The 22,340-nt window shown below is 40.5% G+C and overlaps 1 protein-coding gene across 1 annotated transcript in view; it reads left to right on the top strand.

Annotated features, from left to right (window-relative positions):
• ABCG8 (ATP binding cassette subfamily G member 8) overlaps positions 1-22,340 on the top strand; it is a 42,638-nt gene that overhangs the window by 1,347 nt on the left and 18,951 nt on the right. Inside the window, exons 2-5 of the mRNA XM_044659463.1 lie at positions 11,381-11,479; positions 13,943-14,099; positions 17,586-17,824; positions 21,840-22,011. Coding sequence (XP_044515398.1) covers positions 11,381-11,479; positions 13,943-14,099; positions 17,586-17,824; positions 21,840-22,011 — 667 coding nt within the window. The remainder of the gene's footprint in view (positions 1-11,380; positions 11,480-13,942; positions 14,100-17,585; positions 17,825-21,839; positions 22,012-22,340) is intronic.

The raw sequence follows: 22,340 nt of genomic DNA on the forward strand, positions 1-22,340 counted from the left end.
AGTATGTATCAGAAGTGGGATTTGAACTCATGTTCTCTTAACTATGGGAAGTTTCACCACCCTTTCCGTAGCACTAGGTTGCCTCTTCCCCTTCTGTACTTTCCTTTGAAAAGTCTGAACTTGTGGTAATTTCATTGTTGCTCAGTCACTTTTCAGACATGACTTCTCTTGGGATGTCTACCATTTCCTTCTCCAGTTCATTTTACAGATGAAGAAACTCAAACAAAATGGTTCATTGACTTGTGGCTATAGCCACATATTAAATCTTAAAACAAAAATGATGAGGCTTTGCTACTGAATAGAGCTGAAGCTTTCCCGTTTGGATGCTCTGGGGCAGTGGTCTCCGAAATGAGGGCTGGGTATCTTCAAGGGGCAATGGGATGACCCATGGGGGTACATGACCTACTAGAAGTTAAAAAGACGACTGACATCCCTCTCTAACACAACCCTTCTACCTCTTTCACCTTTTATTGTTCAACATACCCCTTTCTTCCTTCTCCCAATGTTCTGAAAGTTCTCTTCCATTCTATTCTGCCCAGCTGGTATCATGATGCTCAACCAAGACACTTATTTTATATATGTGTGTGTGAATTTATATATATATATGTTTATATGTATTTTATATTATTATATATATTTATATGTATGTTTGTATGTGTTATATAGGTTGATTTGTATACTATATTTCTGTGTTGTGTTTGTGTGTCATTAATATATGTTATATTGTGTTATATATTTGTGTTAATATTGCTATATTTGTACACGTATGTGTTTTTAAATGTTCTGTGCTATATGTTTGTTGTATTTTGTATGTGTTACATATGTTTATATGTGTGATGTACTTACATATGTGTTATGCATATTATGTATACATATGTATGCTTTTAACTGGTGTCTTTTTTAAAATCATCATCGCTTTCCCCAGTAGCTCTCCCCTCTCCCTCCAGACGGCTATTCAATACAGCAAATAGTATTTTTTTAGCGACAAGAAGAAAAAGGTGAAAAAGCCAGTACAACTGATCAATACATTAAAAAATATGAAAAATCATGCAATACGTAAACAGCTGAAGACCTCCCATGGGGCTCCGCGAAGGGACAGGTTTCCCTCCAGGACGATAAAAAGCTCTCTCTGAAAGCTTTCAGGTGTCCCTGTCCCTGGGAAGATCCCCTCTCTTCCCCAACATAACCTGGCCTGGGCTAGAGGACACTGGTCAGGAAGTTCCTCACCCCTGAACTCCTTTCATTTGCTATGACCTGGCACGGGTGGCTTAGAGTCCATGTTGCAGATCCCATTTTCTTTCCTGTCTCCAACCCACACCTCCCCCACTCCTCTCGCCCCACGTGCTCTCCAGATGTTATTGTTTCTCCCTCCCCAATAACCCTTCCTTCTGTCCCCTTCCCTCTACTCATGTAGCCATCCCCCTATTTCACGATGTCTTACCTAGTCAAATGCAAATGGCCTCCTTTGCCCTCTCCACTTCTTTTTTCCCCAAGGCTACCAAAATGATTTTCCTAAAATATCCATCTGACAGTGTCACTGTCCTCTTCAATAAATGCCAGTGGCTCCCCACAGTATCCAGGATCAAATATAAATCCAACTGTTTGGCATTTAAAACCATTCATGGTATAGCCCCAATCTACCTTTTGAGCCTTCTTATCCAATAACCAACCTTCTTGCTATTTTTCCAACATGGCACTTGCCTTCTCAGAGGACTGGTTGTCCCTCCACCACTCTTAGAACTTCCATCCTCCTCATGGCTCCTCCCAGACTCAGCTCAAGCACTGCCTTCTAAATGAAATCTTTCCTGATGTCCCTAGCTGCAAGGGTTCCCCCAACCCAAATTGCTTGCATTTATTTTGGTTCTGGATTACTTCCCTGAACAAATGGAAGCTTCTTAAAGGCAAGGATGGTTTTACTTTGGTCTTTGTATTCCCAGGACCTGGCACATAGTAGGTGCTAAATAAATGCTTGGTAGTATATTGATCAATTGATTGGTGGAGGGAACTTCCAAATTCATGAACTCCACATCCATTTGTGTGTTTGAGAGATTCACCTGCTTTGTTTCAATATTTACAAATTTTGCTGAATTTCCGACTTCATGAAACAAGACTGATGGTTGAAGCAAGCTGCTGGAGAAATAGGATATAAATCTGAAAAAAGATGTGAGAGAGTTGGCATAGCATATTGGATAGGTAGCTGTCCTTAGAGCTGTTGAGACATGGATTCAAATCCTCCTGATACATACTGAATATGTGACTTTGGTCAAGAACCTTTACCTTTCAGTTCCCTGAGGAACTCTCTGAGACTCAAAGTTTCAAAACAGGAAGAGATATGCTCTAGTAGATACAGGTTCCTATGTCAATGAAATCACAGATTCACATAAAAAAACTAACCCAATGGGAATTGGAAAATACAATAACATTAAGACCCCAGATCATGAATGTTATGAAATTCTCATGAACAAGCTTGGTCCAAAAGAAAAGATAAGAGAAGGCACCTGTCTCCCTGCCCTGCTTTTTGTAGAAGTGGAGGACTGTGAGGGTGGAATACAGCATATAATATCATGCCTTTTCCATGTATTTGGTTAATTTTGTTAAATTGATTTTTTATGTTTATCTTAGAATCAATACCGTATATTAGTTTTAAAGCCAAAGAGCAATAAGGTCTAGGCCATGTTGGCAAAACTATGGCATACGTGCCGGAGGGAATGCTCTCTTCCCCCTCTCTACACATGCCTGAGGACATTTCTCACATCACCTGGCCCTCTGCTCAGCAGCCCAATGGGAGCACTTCCTCCCTCCCCTGTCTTGGCAGGGAAGGAAGAGGAGGACTCATATGTGGTGTGAAGGTTGCAGTTTGGGCACTCTATCTCTAAAAGGTTCACCATATAGGCAATGGGGATTTTGTGACTTGTCCAGGGCCACATAGCTAGGAAATGTCTGAGGATTTGAATCTGGGTTTGAACCTAGGATATCTCATCTCTAGGCTTGGCTCTCAATCCAATGACCACCTACCTACCCCCACTGGATTGCTCTTTCCTCCTTATCTTTTCTATTCTTTGTTATAAAGGATGACTGGAGAAGGAAGGAGGACATGGAAAAATATACTCTGGCAAATGTAGATGATTATAAAAACTAAAAGATGAGAAAAGACTGAGATTAACTACAAAAAACAGTTACTACATTTTAAACTTTACTTGGAAAAACAATGCAAATATTTCACCATAAAGGATTTGCTTGTGAAGGGATGCCAAAACAAATAAACAGAAACCTGCTGAAAACCTTTACCCCTTGCCCCCAAATAAACGCTTGCCAATATTTTCTCCACATACGAGTTGTCCGGTTATCTCCTGGAAAAGGGCTTAAAAGATGCCATCCATTTTTCTTTTCCAAAGACAAGAGTCTTAAATTTTTGAACTTTTCTACAATAACGAGTGGTTTTCCGCAGTATGCTACCTACAAAATATCGTAAAAGGAAAAAGAAAATACCATATTCAAGGGAAAGGAGACATTTAAAAAGATCCATCAATCACCTTTCATTTCTACACCACCTTTATTTGCTAATATATTCGTCTCTCTTCTCTCACCAGAGAGCCACATTTTATAATAAAGCAGAAAAAAAAAGAACAATTTAGAAAAACTAGCCAATACATTGATCAAGTCCAACAACATGGGCAGTGATCCCTTTCTATAGTTCCCCACCACTACAAGGAAAGGAGGGAGAAAGATGTATAATTCTTCTTTAGGGCAAAGTTGGCCATTATATTTCTATTGTATTCATTTTAAACGTTGATGTTCTGCCCGTGAACATTGTTGTAGTTATTGCATCGGGCAGCTAGGTGGCACAATGGATAGAGTGCTGGACCGGACTCAGGAAGACTCATCTATCTACCTGAGTTCAAATCGCGCTTCAGACACTAACTAGCTGAGTGATTCTGAGCAAGTCCCTTAATCCTATTTGTCTTAGTTTTCTCATCTGTAAAATGAGATGAGTTGGAGAAGAAAATGGATGGAAAACCTCTTCAATATCTTTGCTGAGAAAATCCCAAATGGGCTCACAAAGAGTCAGACACAACTGAAATAACCAAACAACTACAAAGTTATTGCATCGGTTGTTTTCTGGGTTCTGTTGACTTTGCATTAGTTCATAAAAATGAACTGCCTCTCTGGATTCCTCCCATTTAGAATTTCTTACACTGTTATATTCTGTCATCACAATTGTAAAAATGATAATAATTGCTAACACTGACTGGTGGCTTATGATATATTGTGTCGTTTGCTTCTCACACCAGCCTTGTGAGGTTGGGACTATTATCATCTCCATTTACGTTTCTGTTTAGCCATTCCCTTGCTTGGTATGGAAACAGAAGTAAATGCCATTGATTGAGAGATGGCTAGACAAAATGTGGTACATGAATGGAATGGAATGTTGCTGGCTTGCAAGAATGATGATTACAGAGAAGCGTGGGAAGACTTACATGAAAGGATGAAGAATGAAGTAAGCCAAGAGCAATGAAGACAATGGACATAAAGAGGCCAATGAAATAAAGAACAACCACAAAACAATTGAGGCAAATGCTGTAAAATCATAACAAAGAGATATGACCTCACCTAACTCTTTTGCAGAGAGGGGGAAAAGGGTTCATGGGTATGGAACATTGCATATACTATCAGATTTTTTCATATATTGATCAATTTTACTGACATTTATCTCCTATTTTTATTTTTCCTTAAAAAAAGTGTTGGGTATTTAGGTGACTTCAGGAGATAGAAAGCCTTCAGAATCAGGACTCAGGAGGAATTTGAAATCAGGAGGAACTGGTTTCCAGTCTGTCCTTGTCTGTATGAGGCTGAGCAAGTCACTTAATCCCAATTGCTTAGCCCTTACCACTTTTCTGCCTTGGATCTGATACTCAGTATCTATTCTAAGACAGAAGGTAAGTATTAAAAAAAAGTATAAGGATACAGAGGTAAATCTAAGTGATGTAAAAACAAATTCTATCAAGAAGTCATTTAAATAATAACAGCCACATTTAATAGCACTCTAAAAGTTGCAGCGCCCATTATGAATATTCTCATTTTATCTTTACAACTATCCTGTGAGATAGATGTTACTTATTCACCATTATAATTTAACAGATCTGTTTAACCATTCTCCAGCTGATGGCATCTCCTTTGTTTCCAGTTCTTTGCTACTACATAAAATGTAGCTACGAATATTTTGGAAGACATTTTATCCATTGATTGAGAGATGGCTAGACAAATTGTGGCTAGACAAATTTTATCCAGAAATATGTCTTAACATACTTCCAAGTTGTTTTCCAGAATTTGTTGTTCAGTCATATCTGACTCTTTGTGACTCCATTTGGGATTTTCTTGACAAACATGCTGGCGAAGTTTATCGTTTTGTTTTCCAACATTTTATAGTTGAGGAAACTGAGGCAAACAGGGTGAAGTGACTTGCCCAGGGTCACCCATATAGTAAGTGTCTGAGTCTTGATTTGAACTTAGAAAAATGAGACTTCTTCACTCCAGATCTTATGCTCTATCTACTATGCCACCTACCAGCTTAATTTCCAGAATGGTGTAGACCAGCACTGGCGAACCTTTTAGAGGTCACGTGCCCAAACTGTACCTTCAAGCCGCCTATGAGCCCCCTACATTTCCCCAGACATTGGAGGGAGGGAGTACTTGCATTGGGCTGCTGGGCAGAGGGGTGGAGCATGTGAAAATTGCCCCTCAGGTGCTATGGAGAGAGGGAGGGGAGCAGCCCCCTCCATGCCACTGGGGCATTATGCCATGCCTTCGGCAACATGGACTTAGACCAACTGACAACTTTTCCAACAGTTTATTAGTATGCCTTTCTTCCTACTTCTTCTATGTTGACTATTGCCATCTTTTGTTATCTTTGCCAGTTTGCAAAACATCATAGTTGTTTTGATTTGAATTTCTTTTATTATTAAATATTTGGAACAATCTGCCACATGATTTTTAATAGTTTTTCAGTTCTTTTGAGAGCTTTTCATATCCTTTGACCACTTATCCATTAAGGAATTGCTTTTAGTTTCATATATTTCTGTTAGTTCCTTATTTATCTTAGATATGAACAGATGAATGAATAAATAGTATTTTAAGTGTTTACTATGTGCTGAACATTGAATTAAATTGCATGAATAAAAATACAAAAGTTAAACAGTCCCTCCAGCTAAGGAGCCTACGTTGTCAACAGGGAAGACAACACATACATGGGAGTGAAGGCCAGGCAAGAGATGTCTGATCTGGGAAGTCACAAAGATAGCAAATGGGATAACATGGCAGCCCACTGGTGGGTCTTTTCTAGACTCAATGGTAGTGTTGAGTTAATTATCATTCTCAAAACTAGAGGTAGAAAGTGGGCAATCAGGGTACCCAATGACCTGGAGAGGGAAACAGCAAGCCAGTCCAGTATTTTTGCTAAGAACCCTAAGTGGGGTCACAGAGAAGACACAACTGAATAATGGCTGAACCACAATAAAGTAATTGCTTTTAGGGGAAAATATATTATAGAGAGAGCATTTAGAAAACATATGTTTAGAAAGTTTCCTTTGGAATATTATTTTGTTGCTGAAAATATGTGTTATCTATGAGAACTCATATTTGTACATTTAAAAAACTTAAATATAGAATTTTAAAAAATGTTAATTATGAAATATTTTCATAGACTATGACCAGCTGGTAAAAAAAAATACAAAAACAATATCTTTGGATTGATTTGAATGAATAATTGATATCAGGAAATTTAGAAATATACTATACAAATTTCATTACAAACCTTTGCATTATTGGTGGATGGGATTGAAAAATGAGAATCTTGGTTTAATAAGCTCAGCCACCAATTCTTTTTTTTTTTCACTTGTCTATGTTTGTAAAGTATCTTTTTCAGCTACAATAGTCATTAAAACCAAGTGTTGAAATAAACTGAGATTAAAACACACATACACACACACACACACACACACACACACACACACACACACACACAGACATATATTGAGGGTGTGTTTTCAAAAATATTTAACTGGTAGGGACACACGATCCAAAAAGTTTGAAGACCAATGCTCTAGCAACTGCTTTAGTGACCTCACCCTGGTACATCCCCCAGTGCCTGGGGCTTTCTCACCCTGGAGCATCCCTTTGTTCATACTGGTCCCCTTCTCCCAATGGTGAGTTCCTTCTGGGGCCCCCATTTGAGGAATGGGCTCCAGCTGCCTGTAATTCATTTCCTTCTTGGCTGTGCTTATGACTATAAAGATTTGGCTGTCATGCATCAGGGTCCCCCTTTCCCTGGGCTTTTTACATGTGGTCTTCCCATTAGAATGTAATTTCTCTGAGGCAAAAATGTTCTTTTCTTTTGCTTCTGTTTGCATCCTCAGTGCTTTGAACAGTGCCTGGCACATAGTAAATCCTTAACAAATATTTGTTACTTACCTAACTACTAACGTGAAAAAGAGTTACTCATATTTTTTGGAGTATCATTCCTGCCCCCAGGCTTGGGGATATGATTTGAAGTTAAGAATCACAGCACAATAGGTATGGAACTTGCTACCTGCAAATAAATTGACTTTCGCTTGTCTCTAGTGTCACATGTCAGTAATTCAAGAGCTATTCTGACAGCCATGCTGATTAAGATGTCAGTTGAATAGATATTTTAGTATTTTAGGAATACAGATAATTTGTCAAAACCTCAGGAATGAACCCAAGGCAAGCACTGAGAATTGGAAGAGAGGCAATTCCCCATTTATACAAAAGTTGCATCCTAAAAAAAAAGGTCATTCCTCATTGGATGTTTAGGAACTCACACTCATTTTCCCACTGAAACCAGGGAATAAATGATGACTAGATTCCCAGGCCAGCTAACAAAAATTCATCTAACCCACAATGCAGATGGATTCTAATGCTAATAGTACTAGCCTGGGCTGTGGTTCCTGAGTGCTGGGTACCATATTGGGCAAGAAGGAGGAAAAAGAGAAGTTCCTTCCTCATTTCCTGGATTCGGTGCCAGACATGGAAGAAAAAAATTTGAAATATTTTGTTTCTTTGCCATCTCCCCTCTTACTCTTCTATATTCCTCCCCACCTTTACCCCACACCAGAGCCCTCATGCTGTCCTTAATCTGCTACTGCAGACCCCATCTAGACCTGCCTTGTCTCCCTTCCAAAGTGATCCACAGTCAAAAATCTCTTACCTCTCTTCCAATTACAGCTACAATTCTCTCAGTGCAGATAATCTCTGCTTGGTATTAAGAGGGAAGGAATCTGATAGAACTTCAAAATTCCCTTTTCTGAGAATAATCTTTTATTATCCCATCTTTCTTTATTACTTTACCAACACCAATCGTGTTCTTTGTCCTTACTGTAGCTTCTAATTCTTCTACTCCTCAGAACTTTCCTAAACCATCATCCCTGCACTCTTCATACACCCCTCTTTTTCTAATCTTGATCTCCTGGGGAGATCAAGATTTCCACTTAGTCTTATCTCCTTGACTCCTATTTACTTGCTGCTGAATACAGCTAGAAGAAGTAAAGGAACCACTCTGATTGGGTTCACTACTGGACCCTCCCTGTAGCAAGGCAGCCCTTCTACTCCTGCCTAACTGATTCTCTATCTCCTCACCATAAGACCTCTTCTAAATGTTCACATCCCATCTCAACCTTTCCATAACACCAGTTCCCCTCCACCATCTCAGTTGAGGACTTCATATGTCACTGAAAAAATGGAGGCCATTAGTGGAGCGTTCCTTCTTCTCCTTTCTTCATCTCACATCCCTCCAACAATATTCTCCATTCCCTTCTCCTTTATTCAAGTTTCTTATATGATGAGATGGCCCTTCTTCCTGATCGGAATGGGTTGACACCCCTCTCTTGATATATCCTTGTTCCCAACCTTCTCCTCATCTCTGCCTCCTACCTTCCCTGACTTCCTTCAAGTTTCAACTAAAGTTCCATCTTCTGCTAGATGGCATCCCTGATCTTAATGTCTCTCCTCTTTACAGGACAGAATAAAATGATATTTCTTACAGGACTTAATTTCTACAAACATTACGTATTGAAGCAAAACTGTTCAAATGTTTTCCTCTTTACATACTGATTTTTAAGCTCTCCTCATCCTTTATCTCAAGTCAGGGAAAAGAAAGAACCATCTCTAGGTAAGTGTTGCCAGCTCCCTGCTAAGTCCTCAGAAGAGAACCTGCTTGAGTGTTTCTCCCATCTGGGGATTATCTTTTGAGTACAAGAAAGCAGATGAAACTTTCCAGAGTCATAGGATTTCGAGATTTTGAAGTCTAGCCCCCTCATTTTTTTAGACTATTTTAATTTGTTTAAAATTTTCTTTCTTAATTTAAGATAAATATTTCCATATATAGTAGAACAAAAAAAAATACTAGACATAAAAACAGTGAATGTTTCATCATTATCAGTATTCATTAGAATGTTTCATTGATCAGCCCTCAGTAATCATAGTTGGTAATTACATTGATTGGAGTTCTCAAGTCTTTTAGGGTTCTCGAGTTTTTCGTTACAATGTTATTATTTTATAAATTATTTTCTTGGTTCTTCTCCCTTCTGCATCAATTCACAGAGGTCTTTCCAGGTTTCTTTTAAACTATCCCCTTAATCATTTTTAATAATAATTATAATAATAGCTAAGGAGGAGGTAGGTGGCTCAATGGATAGAGAGCCAGGTGTAGAGACAGGAGGTGTTGCATTCAAATCTGGCCTCAGACATTTCCTAGCTGTGTGACCCTGGGCAAGTCACTTAACCCCAATTTCTGGCCCCCCTATTGCTCTTCTACCCTGGAACCAATACTTAGTACTGATTCTAAGATGAAAGGTAAGGGTAATAATAATAATAATAATAGTTAGCATTTATTTAGCACTTTAAGGTTTGTCAAGTTCTTTCATTTGATCCTCACAGAACCCTGCAGTGCACATGTTATTATTATCCCCATTTTTATAGATGAGGAAACTGACTCAGAGAGTGATTTGCCCAGGATGATCCAGCTCAAAGTTGAACTTGGGTCTTCCTGAGAGTGGTTCTGTCCACTATGCCAGGCAGCTCCCTAATAATAACTATTCCATTACATTCATACACTTTCATTTGTTCAGCCATTCTCCAGTGATGGTCACTCCTTTAATTTCTAGTTCTAGCTGTTGTCATTGGAAAAGAAGGAAGACATTTTGGTCTATGGATCACTTTGGAAGGAAGGGAAGGCAGGTCTATATGGGAGCTGCAGTAGTAGATTTAGAAACTGGGGGGTATGGGGTGGAGGTCGGGATAGGAAGATGACAAAGACAAAAAGACCTGCTAGAAATATTTTTGTATGTATGGGTCCTCTTCCTTTTTCTTTGATTTCTATAAATCTAGTAGGGATTTTGCTGGAGCAGTTTAGTGGCTTTGGAGCCATGGCTCCAAGTTGCTTTCCAGAATCCAGCCTTTTCATTTTAAAAATTGATATACAGCAACATGGAAATAGGTCTTGATCAATGATACATGTAAAATCCAGTGGAATTGCGCGTCAGCTATGGGAGTGGGGGGCATTAAAGGGAGGGAAAGAACATGAATCATGTCACCATGGAAAAATATTCTTAATTAATTAATTAATTAATTTCCAGTTCTAAATAAATAAAAAATGAATAAAAATTAAAAATTGATATAATCAGAGCCCAGAGAGAGAAGACTGGTACTGGACATAGGGAGTTGTTGTTCAATCATGTTCAACTCTGAGACCCCATTTAGGTTTTTTGGGGGGGCAAAGATAGTAAGGTGACTTGCCATTTCCTTCTCTAGCTCATTTTACAGATCAGGAAACTGAGGCAAACAGGGTTAGGTGATTTGCCCAGGGTGATACTGCTAGTAAGTGTATGAGGCTGGATTTGAACTCATGAAGATGAGTCTTCCTGATTCCAAGCTCTGTGTTCTATCCATGGTGCCAGCAAGTTGCTCCTCACATTAAAGTGGCAGTGCTGAAATCTGAATCCAGTTCACCTGGTTTCATGCTGAGCTCTTACAAGACTCCACTATTCTACTCCTCTGTAATGCTGCTAGTGGCCACATCCTGTTTCCCTGTCAGAACACGTATCATTTAGAGAGTGGGCTACCCTACCTGCCAGGAAGAGGGCTAAGATTAGGCTCCCTCGGCAGCTAATTGAAGTAAGACTTCCTCAATAATGAAGTTAATGATATGCAGAAAGTCTTTGGCTGCCACTTGTGCCCATCAATCTCTTTGATTCTTGAGTGGGGAACTGTACAGCCTTACTAGGTGTTTTAGCAAATATTTCCTCCTTCCCTCTTGTATCCTCATTAGCCCAGAAAGGTCCCCTAAACTGCCATTCATTTCCTACAGATCCAGGACAGTGTGTTCCTCTCTGAAAGTGACAACAGTCTATATTTCACATACAGTGGCCAGTCCAACACCCTGGAGATCAGAGACCTCACCTACCAGGTAAGAGTACAAGTAAATACTTTTATATAATATTTTGTGGCCAAGTCTGATGGTCTGGGTGTTCTCCAGCTGAAAATTCAAGGAAAGGAAAAGAAAAGAAACGAGTGTAGAAACCCCAGGGTTGGTGCTTTGCTCTGAGGATGGGGAAACAGCCTGCTTCCTGAGAACCACTCTTAGGTGATGCACTTGGTGGAGAGCGGGACTTGGAATCAGGAAGACAATTTCAAATTATGCCACAGATACTTACTAGCCATGGCAAAGCACTTAATCTATGAGTCTCAGATCCCTATCTGAAAAATGAGGATAACAAAAGCAGCTACCTACTAAGATTTTTGTGATAAACATAATGTACTTTGTAAACATTAAAATACTATTAATTTTATTACTATTAAGTGAGATGGCACATGTAATTTACTTTGTGAATTCTATAGTGCTTTTTAAATACTAGCCATTAGTAATAGTAAATGAGATAACACTTAAAGCACTTTGCCCACTTTAAAGTGCTATATATTTAGTTGTTTCAGTCCTGTCTGTATCTTTATGACTCCATTTGAGTTTTTCTTGCAAAGATACTGGAGTAGTTTGCCATTTCCTTCTCCAGCTCATTTTGCAGACGAGGAAACTGAGGCAAACAGGGTTAGGTGACTTGCCCAGAGTCATACAGCTAGTGTCTGAGGCCAGATTTGAACTCAGGACTTCCTGACTCCAGGCTTGGCACTTTCTCCATTATGCTACCTTGTTGTCCCAATGTTGTAATATTAACAAATGATATAATATAATGACAATGCAGATTTTTATAATATTTATTTTTCCCCAATTACTTGTAAAAAAAGCTTTAACATTCTTTAAAAAAATTTTTGAGGGCAGCTGGGTAGCTCAGTGGAGTGAGAGTCAGGCCTAGAGACAGGAGGTCCTAGGTTCAAACCCGGCCTCAACCACTTCCCAGCTGTGTGACCCTGGGCAAGTCACTTGACCCCCATTGCCCACCCTTACCAATCTTCCACCTATGAGACAATACACCGAAGTACAAGGGTTTAAAAAAAATTTTTTTTTTGAGTTCTAAATTCTTTCCTTCTTCCCATTTCCATTGAGATGGCAAGCAATCTGATATAGATTTTATACATGCATTCATACAAAACATTTTCCCATATTAGTCATTTTGTGGAAAATATCTCAAACAAGATAAAAGAAAAAAGAAGAAAGAAAATGAAATAAAGTACATTTTGGTCTGCAGTTAGACTTCAGTTCTTTCTCCAAAAGGAGATAGCATTTTCTATCCTGAGTCTCTGGGATTGTCACGGATCACTATTAATGAGAATGGCTATATAAAACTTAAAACATTACATAATATCTGTTATTATTAGTAGTATTATATTAAACTTATTCTGGCTTTGACTGGATTTCTCTTTATTTTTTCCCTTTACTGAACATTTTATTTAGAAATTGAATTTTACTAATTCAGCAAACATGGATTAGTGCCTACTATAAAGAAAAGGAAAAATATATTTTCTGCCCTAAAATAATTTGCATCCTAATGAGAAAGAAAAAATGTTATTGAAATTAAAATTCAATGAATACAGTTCTGAATATAATCCATCCTTTGCAAAATAAACTCCTTTCCCTGATACTGAAGAAAAATTAAACAATGCTTCTAGTTAAAGTCTAGGTAAATGCTTTTGCTTAAAGTCTGTGTAAATCAGATGCATATAGGAATCAGCAGAAAAAAATAAGCAATAGTAAATATTGCCTTCTTTTTATTTTTTCATGTTATCCCATTTTCTTTTTTTACATATAAATTATCTCTTTCATGTTCCCATTTTTTAATTCATTCTCTGGAGGTAACATTCATAATTTATTATGCAAGTTTTAAGTCTGTAATTGTGTATGATGTTCTCTTGGTTCTACTCATTTTGCTGTTCATTTCATGTAAGTCTTTTTAAAAATTTACCTGCTCATCATTTCTTATGGTTCAGTTAGTATCCCATCATAATCATACGCCACAATTTGTTCAGCCATTCCCCAATTGATGGACTTCCCTCAACTTCCAGTGCTTTGCCACCACAAAGAGAGCTGCTAAAAATATTTTGGAAGGTACAGTTTCTTTTTCTTTTTTCCTGATCTTCTTGGGAAACAGACCCAGCAATGGTATTGCTGGATTTCTCTTTCTAAGGAAGCCATCCCTTGAATTTCCCTAACTACGAAGCAGGAATTTTCCTTAACTAGCAGAATGGGACTAAGGGGGATTCAGGGAGGAAAGGAGTAAATATTATTATTCAGCAAAGACAAAATAATATTTGCTCATCAAAGTGAAAAATCATTTTTTATTTGCACTTGTGAAATTCACAGGTCTCCTTACTCAAGACTCAAGAACCTTCTTTCCTTCCTCCTCTGACTCAGTATCAGTAGATAGGGAGTAAATGGGAGCATGGCTTTAGGGCATCATCCATCCTTCCCTTCTCTCAGGTTGACAAGGCTTTCCAGGTGCCTTGGTATGAAAAACTTGCCGAATTCAAAATGCCTTGTATGTGGAAGCGAGGCCAGGATGTGCCTGTGCCCGTGATCCAGAATCTGAATCTGAAAGTGAAGAGCGGCCAGATGTTGGCCATCATTGGGAGCTCAGGTACGTGGCTCTTCCCAACAAAGCAGAGTCGGAGTTTCTGTCTTTGAGAAAGACATAGAACTGACATAAAATGATGAAAAGTAATCACATCACTCCTCAACCAGGATAATAGAGAGCTGGGAAATATTTAATGAACTATGGGAAAATACAATAAAACGTAGAGAAGACCACATTTTTAAATGAAGTCAGCAGGCTTCTTCTGTAAAGTTTCATGGCCCCCATTTCTATTTGGGTTTTACTTGACTCCACTGTTCTATGTAACTCCTGTCGTGGGGAACCAAACAGAAGGTCATCTGAGCAAGGGTGGCCACTCAGGGAGGAGTCAGAGCACAGGTCCAGGACACGAGGGGTACCTCAGCCCCAGAAAATCAAGGGTTCTCCCATGACTCCTTGCTTGAACCTCACAATTCCATTAGATAGATACTCTAGGCATTTCCACCCCCCATTTTATAAACAATGAAATTGAGGTCCATTAAAGTTACATGACTTGCCCAGGGTCACATGGCTAATAAGGGTCCTAGGTAGAGTTTTGAAACCAGGTCTTCCAGCCTCAAGGCCAGTCCTGTCTCCACTATACCACACTGGCTCCCTCAAAGCACTGGTTAGAATGCTGAACTTGGAGTTGGGAAGATCTGAGTTTGGATCCTATTTCATACCCTTACTAGCTATGGGACTCTGGCTAAGATACTTTATTTCCTCAGCCTCAGTTTCCTTAGCTGTAAAATGGGGATAATAATAGCAAGTTCTTCACAGAGTTGTTCTGAGAATCAAGTTAGATTATTATATATATAATATATGCATAATATATATATATATATATAGTTTACAAACCTTTAAATTCCACCCATTTGCTGAAGCTGAAGCCCATGACCCTGGAGCACCTTCTTGCATCCAATTTCTCTACTCTCAAAAGAAGCCTGGGTCATGGGGCTCTAAATTAAGGAAAGAGGCATAACTGACCAAAGGAGGAAAATGTTTTGGGGTTACCACAACTCTGAGCATCCCACAACTTGCAGAGATTGAACAGGATACTTGCAAAGAGCAAGTGTTTTTCACAGCCATGGTGGAACTTTTCCCTTGGCTCAAAAAGCACTTTAAAAAGCAAATAAAGGGGCAATTAGGTGGCTCAGAGACAGGGTGATCCTGGATTCAAATCTGGCTTCAGACCCCTCCTCACTGTGTGACCCTGAGCAAGTCACTTCACCTCTATTGCCTAGCCCTTTCCACTCTTTCGCACTGGAATCATTATACAGTATTGAAAATGGAAGGTAAAGATTTTTTTAAAAAAGAAAAGACCAGCTATGTGACCCTGGGCAAGTCACTTAACCCCCATTGCCTAGCCCTTACCGCTCTTCTGCCTTGGAATCAATATATAGTATTGACTCCAAGACAGACAGAAGGTCAGGGTTTTAAAAAACAAACAAATAAATAATTAAAGAAAAAGAAAAAAAGAAAAGAAAATGAGTCTATACCCCAAAAGAGTAAACAATAATGAAACCAAAGTTGTAGCTGGGGGAATATCACTGAGAAAAAGTAGCCATTCTGATGGAATCACACAGGGCACAGGAGCCTGTTTGTCAAGAGAACAACAGAGCCTGAATGCCAGTCGGCACACTAGCCTGAAGTAAGTTGTTTTTTAAGGTTTTTTTTTAATATAATTTTTTGTAATGATTTGCCCAGCTTCACACAGTTAGGAAGTATCTGAGGTCAGATTTGAACCCAGGACCTGCCTCTCAATCCACTGAGCCACCTCATTGCCCCGACTTTTTGAGCATTTATGACCCACCTCATCAAATGCTTTGGGGAAGTGGATCCAAATTGCAGCTTTGCTTCTCTTCATCAATGGCAATCAATATGTCATTCAAGAAGAGATGACTTTAACTGGGTGGCAAATAATGGCTGTCTTTAGGTACTTGTTTTAAAAAATGAAGGGGGGAAAAGGCCTCGAGGGGAGGTCAGAACATGCCTTTCCACTGGGCTGTGGTTTAAAAATAATTTCTCAGGCTGTTATTTCTCCTTCTTCTTTTTCAGTCCTCCTCCTCGCCCTCCTCCTCCATTTTTAAAAGACACCCTATTAATGTTCCAAATTAGTCATTCCCATAAAACCAGCTTCTGAACTAAATACAGTTTGAATGATGAGACGTTGGCTGGCATGTCAGGGAGCCAAAAATAGTTTTGCTTAACAATGCAATTAGCTCTGGCCCTTCTCTGGAAGAAGAGGGAGCGGGCTGCGAGGCTGACATCTTTCTGGCAAGCAGAATGAAGGCGCTTTCGAGGCTGAGCCCTGGGGTCTTGCCTCCAAGAGAATCCACCTGAAGGCATCTCTGGCCCTGCAGTGGGCAAGCTCTAGGGCTTCGCCATGCAGCCACAAGAAAATTCCAGTCCAGGGCTGATCCTGAGGGCTGGCCTGGGTGTCTAGAAAGCAAAATGAGCTCCTCTAAAGGGTTTCCTCTAATGCAGCTATAGGAAGATGTAGGTACCTGACCAGGATGGAAATGAGGAATGTCAGCAACTCGTGCAAATTCATCGGGTAGAGGTAGGGAAGGGGGCAAGACAGTAGAGGGGACAATCTCATTACCGGTACAGTTGGGAGAGTCAGGAGTCTCAGAGGGCAGTGAGGTGGCTCAGTAGATGGAGAGCCAACCCTAGAGATGGGAGGTCCTGGGTTCAAGTTTGACCTCAGACACTTCCTAGCTGTGTGACCCTGGGCAAGTCACTTATTGCTCTTTTGCCTTAGAAGCAATGTGTGGTATTACTTCTAGGATGGAAGGTATAGGTTTAAAAAAAATATTAAGAGAGTATGCTATGGGTTTAAAAATTTTTTTAAAGAAAGAAAGTATGGGTTTAAAAAATTAAAGAAAAAGGAGTGTGGTCTTTCTTCCAGAGAGTCCAGTTCTTACCCCTGATGGGTGAAAAGATAAAGGGGGTCTTGGGAGTGAGTACCATAGCCATGTGGCCTTAAAAGCGGCAGCTTTTAAAGTGCAAGCTGGCAGGGGATAAAGTGAACTGAGGTCCTGGGATAATGATCAGTTCAGGAAGGAGGCATGTTGAGCCTTGGGGGGAAAAAAGCTTGGTTTCTTCTGGGAGAGCTGGGAGAGCCCTAACTTTAGGGCAGTGAGGTGGTGCCATGGATAGAGTGGCAGACCTGGATTCAGGAAGACTCGTCTCCCTGAGTTCAAATCTGGTCTCAGGTTTCTTTAACTCAGCTTGACTCAGTTTCCTCATCTGTAAAATGAGCTAGAGAAGGAGCTGGTAAACCATCTCAATATCTTTGCCAAGAAAACCCCCAATGGAGTCATGTAGAGTAAAAAAGGACCAAACCACCAATCCTAACTTAGTGCATGATAGAGTCCTAGCCCAATGGCGCATCACAAGAAGAGGCAAAGGATGAGAACTGCCTCCCAGAGTTCCTGCGGCTGAGAGGGGACTCTGGCTGGCCCTGATGTGGGGGTCCCTGAAGAAGATCTCTATCTCTTGACTTGGCAGGCTATGGAAAGTCCTCCCTGCTAGATGTGATTACCTGCAGAGAAAATGGAGGGAAAACCAAGGCGGGCCAAGTTCTCATTAATGGTCAGCCCAGCACGCCGCAGCTGGTGAAGAAGTGCATCGCCCACGTGAGGCAGCATGACCAGCTTCTCCCCAACTTGACCGTCTGGGAGACTTTACTATTTGTTGCCCAGCTGCGCCTGTCGAGAACCTCCTCGGACGCCCAGCGCAAAAAGAGGGTAGGCAACCGCCACTCGAAAGCTGAATTCCACAGAATCATAAAAATAATCACACATTCTAGGGCCAGGCAACATGGTGCAATGGTTAGAGGCCAAGACTTAGAATTAAATAGACCGGGGGGGGCAGCTGGGTGGCTTAGTGGATTGAGAGCCAGGTCCTTCCTAGCTGGGTGACCCTGGGGGAGTCACTTAATCACCACTGCCTAGCCCTTATGGCTCTTGTGCCTTAGGGGAAAAAAAAAAAAAAAAAGAATCAGGTAGACCTGAATTATGTGACTCTGGGCAAGTCACTTGACATGATTTGCCTCAGTTTCCTCATCTGCAAAAATGAGCTAGAGAAGGAAATGACAAGTCACTCCAGTGTCTTTGCTGTGAAAATCCCAAATAGGGTCATGAAGAGTCAGACACAACTGAACAACAATGATCCTAGCTTTTTGGCAAATTTCCCTTTTCCTAGAGAAAATCTTCCGTCTTGCAAGAAGATAATGAATAAAGAAAAGATAACAATGAGAAAAGGATTCTAAGCAGGATGCTATTTCTGCTCTATTCTAGAGTAAATGTGAAAGTTGGTGACCTTTAATAATAGTTTAAATTCGCATAGATATACAAAGTACCTTCATAACATTATTAACCCAGGTTTCACTATAGCTCTGTGAGCTAAAAAGTTTTTGTTTTTCAGGTGTGTCATTCTTTTTGACACCATTTAAGGTTTTCTTGGCAAAGAAACTGGAGTGATTTGCCATTTCCTTCTCCAGCTCATTTTACAAATAAGGAAACTGAGGCAAACAAGGTGAAGTGATTTGTCCAGGGTCACACAGCTAGTAAGTATCTGAGGCCAGATTTTAACCCAGGGAGATGATTCTTCCTGACTCTAGGCCTGGTGCTCTATCCTGTGCCACCGAGATGCTGAGGTAAATAGAGTAGTTCCCAGTTGTCAGGGAGGGACTGAACCTGTGCTTTCATTGATATAAGAAAGGGAGGAAACTCCTTCTACTAATTCAGGCTGGCACCTCCTTTGTAACTTACAGCCTTGGAGAGTTGTTTGGGATGCTAAGAGTTTAAGTGACTTGCCCAAGATCACACCATCAGGATTTGTTGGAGGTAAGAACACTGGTCTTCCTGCCTCCAAGGCGAGCTCTCTAGCCAGTACACCACACTGCCTATTATTATTTTAATAATGAAAAAGAAGGAGCAGAGAGATGCCTTGGATGGAGTCACACAGCTAGTTAGTGATGTGACCAGAATTTGAACTCAGACCTAAGGACTCTAAATCCAGCATTAATTTCTACTAGACAATACCTCCTTTTATCACTATAGAGTACAGCATTTAGCACAGTGCCCGGCACACAGTAGGTCCTTGATAAATGCTTATTGACTGGCTGACCATAAAACATGATAGAATAGTTTCATTAGAGTAGTAGGGATAGAAACCAAATTTAAAACGATTGATAGGAGTAAGTGGGAGGTGAAGATAATTAAAACTCTTAGCTGAGGTTTTTTTAAATCATATTCCCACATGCAAATAAGGCTGGAAAAGGTAGACTGGTCAAGTTGCAAGAATAAAAGATAATTGCCCCACTGATGTCTACATCATGTTAAAAGATCTAAAGGAGGGGCAGCTAGGTCTTGAGACAGGAGATCTTGGGTTGGTCTCAGACATGTCCTAGCTGTGTGACCCTGGGCAAGTCCCTTAACCCCAACTGCTACTCCTTTCCACTCTTCTGCCTTGGAACCTACTTAATATCAATTCTAAGGCAAAGTAAAGATTTTTTAAAAAGGGATAAAGAATGACTCCCATATTTGGGGGATCTCCTAGAGATGATTTAAGGGAAGACATGCCCAAGAATTACCCAGGATGACTGGGCACTGGAGGACATTTTCACATGATTGAGATCAATCAATCAACAAACATTTATTAAGTGGTTAACTATAAGCCAAGTGCTAAGTGATAGAGATACCAAGAAAGAAGAAATTGGTTTCTGCCCTCAAGGACTTCTAATGGCAGAGACAATCTGTAAATAACAAGGTATGTACAAGATAAAGACTGAGGAATGGAGAGTAATTGGAGATGGAAAGGCTGGTTCTGGTGCTCCTGGGAAAAGCTCCTGAAAAAGGTGAGTCTTGAGATGAACCTCGAAGGGTGGAAGTGAGAGAGCAGTGCATTCCAGGAAGAGGGGTCAGCCAGTGCAAATGCATGGAGATAAGAAATGGAAATATGCTAGGAAGACTAAGCATGCCATGGAAGCTAAAATATGGAGAGGAGTGAACTGTAAGAAATCTGGCAAAGTAGGAAGGGAGCTTTAAATGCCAATGGGAGACTTTATATTTGATCCTGAGGGAATTAAAAAACCACTAAGAATCATGGAGTGACTGGTCAGACCTTTCTTTAATGATTTGATTTGATTTTAATAACAAATTTCCACATGAGTTTCTCAAAGTTATATGATCCAAAGTTATGTCTCCCTCTTTTCTTCCCTCCCCTCTCCTGGAGCTGTCCAGCAACTTGATCTGAATTATACCTGTATTATCACCCAAAACCTGTTTGCATATTATTCGTTTTTGTAAGTGAATAATCTTATAAAACCAAAATCCCAAATCATACACCCAAATAACCAAGTGAAAAATCATATGCTTCCATCTACATTCTGACTCTGCCAGTTCTTTCTCTGGAGGTGGAGAGCATTCTTTGTCATAAGTCCCTCAGAATTGTTTGGATCATTGAATTACACTTAATAGCAAAATCTATCGCAGTTGATCATTCCACTATATTGCTGTTACTGTATGCAGTGTTCTCCTGGTTCTGTTCATTTCACTTTGCATCAGTTCATGTAAGTCTTTCCAGCTTTTTTCCAAAACCATCCTATTTATCATTCCTTAGAGCACAGTGGTGTTCTCTCACCATCATATACCACAGTTTATTCAGCTATTCCCCAATGGAAGGATATCACCTCAGTTTCCAATTCTTTGCCATCACAAAAAAAGGGCAGCTATAAATATTTTTGTGCAAACAGGTCCATCCCCATTTTTAAAAATCTCTTTGGGATACAGACCTAGTAGTGGTATTACTGGATCAAAAGGACAGACATTCTCTTATAGCCCTTTTGGCATAATTCCAAATTGCCCTTCAGAATGGTTGGATTAGTTCAGTTCACAACTCTACCAGCAATACACCAGTGTCCCAATTTTGCCACATAGACTTTTCTTTAAGAAAATCTTTGAGGGACAGCTAGGTGACATAGTTGGTTGAGAACCAGACCTAGAGATGGAAGGTCCTGGGTTCATATCCAGCCTCAAACACTTCCAAGCTGTGTGACCCTGGGCAAATCACTAGCCCCCCAACCCCACTCCTCCATCCCCAGACTCTGTCTGGGAACCAATACACAGTATTGATTCTAAGAGAGGAGAGAGAGGGGGCGGGGGAAGGGAGAGAGAGAGAGAAACTCTTTAGCAGCTTGAATGGATGATGGACTAGAATGGGGAGAGAGGCAAAGAAAACAATTAGGAGGCTAATTCAATAATCCAGGTAAGAAGCTATGTGAGCACAGAAGATGACCAAAATGTGGTTCGTGAAGGTGGGAACCATTTGGATACATACATGCTGATGTATGGTGGGTGGGGCTGGGGGTGGTTGTGGAGGAGCCACTAGAAGGCTCAGTGGATTGAGAGGCAGACCTAGAGAGGGGAGGTCCTGGGTTCTAATTTGACCTCAAACCTTTCCTAGCTGCATGACCCTGGGCAAGTCACTTAACCCTTCTTTCCTATATATACAATATTGATTCTAAGTCTAAAGGTAAGGGTTTAAAACCAAACCGTTGGAGTCCTCTTTCACCTGAGTGTATTCAGAGTTTTACTTGAGGGTTTGGGTTATGTTCCAGTTTGCTCTTACAACAATGACCAATATAGAAGTGTTTCGCATGACAATAAAAATAATAAACAAAACAAACACAAAATTGCCTGGGGGTGCCTGCTAGTTTTGAAAAGCAAGAAATAAGGGACTTCACGGTTCCCTTCTCAGGTAGAAGATGTGATAGCTGAGCTGCGGCTGCGCCAGTGTGCCCACACGCGAGTAGGGAATGAGTACCTGCGGGGAGTGTCGGGTGGCGAGAGAAGGCGAGTCAGCATCGGCGTGCAGCTACTATGGAATCCTGGTGAGGGCGGGTCTGTCGTTTGTGTGGCCGCGTGTGTGCGTGGGTACGTGAAAGGACCAAAAATCTCTGCTCTTTCCATCCTTGATGAAGGCAGCCGGATGGGGCAGTGGTTAGACCCTAGACTCTCTCTCTCTCTCTCTCTCTCTCTCTCTCTCTCTCTCGTCTCTCTCTGTCTCTCTCTCCTCTCTCTTCTCTCTCTCTCTCTTCTCTCTCTCTCCTCTCTCTCTCTCTCCTCTCTCTGTCCTCTCTCTCTTCTCTCTGTCCTCTCTCTTCTCTCTCTCTCTCTCTCGCTTCTCTCTCTGTCCTCTCTCTTCTCTCTCTCTCTTCTCTCTCTGTCCTCTCTCTCTCTCTCTCTCTCTCTCTCTCTC

This window comes from Gracilinanus agilis, chromosome 2 (assembly GCF_016433145.1).
Source record: "Gracilinanus agilis isolate LMUSP501 chromosome 2, AgileGrace, whole genome shotgun sequence".
Classification (NCBI taxonomy): Eukaryota; Metazoa; Chordata; class Mammalia; order Didelphimorphia; family Didelphidae; genus Gracilinanus; species Gracilinanus agilis.